The sequence below is a fragment of the Callorhinchus milii genome, unplaced genomic scaffold, assembly GCF_018977255.1.
Source record: "Callorhinchus milii isolate IMCB2004 unplaced genomic scaffold, IMCB_Cmil_1.0 Scaffold10, whole genome shotgun sequence".
Taxonomy (NCBI): domain Eukaryota; kingdom Metazoa; phylum Chordata; class Chondrichthyes; order Chimaeriformes; family Callorhinchidae; genus Callorhinchus; species Callorhinchus milii.
The window spans coordinates 964,542-966,384 of record NW_024704751.1 but is presented as its reverse complement, the minus strand read 5'-3'; the positions used below and the strand labels follow the sequence as shown (position 1 = coordinate 966,384).

The window sequence follows — 1,843 nt, the reverse complement described above, 5'->3', positions numbered from 1 at the left end:
ACCTCGAAGCGCTTCACAGCATATACTGTAAAGTGAATCGACTGTATATTTGTGGGCGAAACGCGGCAGCCAATTGCACACAGCAGCGACTGTCCCGCAAACAGCCGTGGATTGAAGTGACCAAAATATCATTTGTTTTTAAAAAAAAGGATTATTCTCCCTGGAAAAGCGATCCACTAATCGATTAACAACCGGGTTCCTAATGGCTGCTGGTGACCAGAGGCGTGCGGAGTAAGTAAACTTGCCCAACAACTTGTCCTGCCGAGGAATCAAACCCAGGTGTCTCACTTGCGAGGCGAGCGCTCTAACCACTGAGCTACAGGACTCCTCAATGTCGCCAGCGTGCAAACCACGTTCACAAACAGTCACTTCATTCCATGGAGGGGAGGGGGTGAGGGGGCCGGGGGGTCATGCGGTCAGAGTCGGGGGTGACCAGGGTGAGGACTGGCTGGTGACCGGGGCAGTGTTGCTCACCACGGCTGAGAGGCTGGAGATCAGTTTGACCGAATTCTTCACCTCCTCCTCCGTCACCTCCACAATCGAGCAATGCTCCTCCTCCCGCGGCAGCGGCTCTGCCCCCTCCCGGCTCACCCAGGAGTGCGTCTGCTCACAGCGAGGGCAACGGTCAGCGGGGAGCACCCCCCAGTGTTAACAAGAGGGGTAAACAGAGTTCACCATCACTGATCCCCAGCTCGTTCACTACCTCCCTCCCTCCCTCTCACCCTCCCTCGTCCCTCAGTCCCTCCCTCTCACCCTCCCTCCTCCCTCAGTCCCTCCCTCTCACCCTCCCTCCTCCCTCAGTCCCTCCCTCTCACCCTCCCTCCTCCCTCAGGCCCTCCCTCTCACCCTCCCTCCTCCCTCAGGCCCTCCCTCTCACCCTCCCTCCTCCCTCAGTCCCTCCATCCCTCCGGTCTAACCTTTATTTGGGGGATGGTGATCCTGGTGTCTGGATTTTTGTCCAACATCTGTAACAGCAAATCCTTCAGCTGCTCTCCCGTCTCCGGTCTGAGATACAGGTGTGTGTGTCAGTACAGTTGTGTGTGTGTGTGTGTCAGCACAGGGGGGTGTGTGTGTCAGTACAGGTGTGTGTGTGTGTCAGCACAGGGGTGTGTGTGTGTGTATCAGCACAGGGGTGTGTGTGTGTGTATCAGCACAGGGGTGTGTGTGTGTGTATCAGCACAGGGGTGTGTGTGTCAGTACAGGGGTGTGTGTGTGTGAGCACAGGGGTGTGTATGTGTGTCAGCACAGGGGTGTGTGTGTGTGAGCACAGGGGTGTGTGTGTGTGTATCAGCACAGGGGTGTGTGTGTCAGTACAGGGGTGTGTGTGTGTGAGCACAGGGGTGTGTATGTGTGTCAGCACAGGTGTGTGTATGTGTGTCAGTACAGGGGTGTGTGTGTGTGAGCACAGGGGTGTGTGTGTCAGTACAGGGGTGTGTGTGTGTGAGCACAGGGGTGTGTGTGTCAGTACAGGGGTGTGTGTGTGTGAGCACAGGGGTGTGTGTGTCAGTACAGGGGTGTGTGTGTGTGAGCACAGGGGTGTGTGTGTCAGTACAGGGGTGTGTGTGTGTCTGGCGGTAATGTTAGGAGCTGACTGTGGAATGGCTCACCTCAGCGGGAACACCACCGGCTTCGTCTTAATCTTGGAGTGTAGTGCAAGGATGTAATCGTCCATAAACGGACACTGTGGATAAGCAAACACCTGCATCAGCAAAGCACACACGTGTATCACACACGCGTGAGTAAAACAGGTCTGCACTGAGGCCATGCGGCCACGGGCTGTGATTACAGTAGCACTTACCTTCCCGTACACCAGGCAGTACAGCGTTACCCCGATAGCCCACAC

At 56.3% G+C, this 1,843-nt stretch overlaps 1 protein-coding gene across 1 annotated transcript in view; it reads right to left on the bottom strand.

Annotated features, from left to right (window-relative positions):
- Positions 1-408: 408 nt before the first annotated feature.
- Positions 409-1,843, bottom strand: part of camkk1a (calcium/calmodulin-dependent protein kinase kinase 1, alpha a) — a 9,668-nt gene continuing 8,233 nt past the window's right edge. Inside the window, 4 exon segments of the mRNA XM_042338550.1 lie at positions 409-603; positions 918-1,005; positions 1,608-1,681; positions 1,799-1,843. Coding sequence (XP_042194484.1) covers positions 409-603; positions 918-1,005; positions 1,608-1,681; positions 1,799-1,843 — 402 coding nt within the window.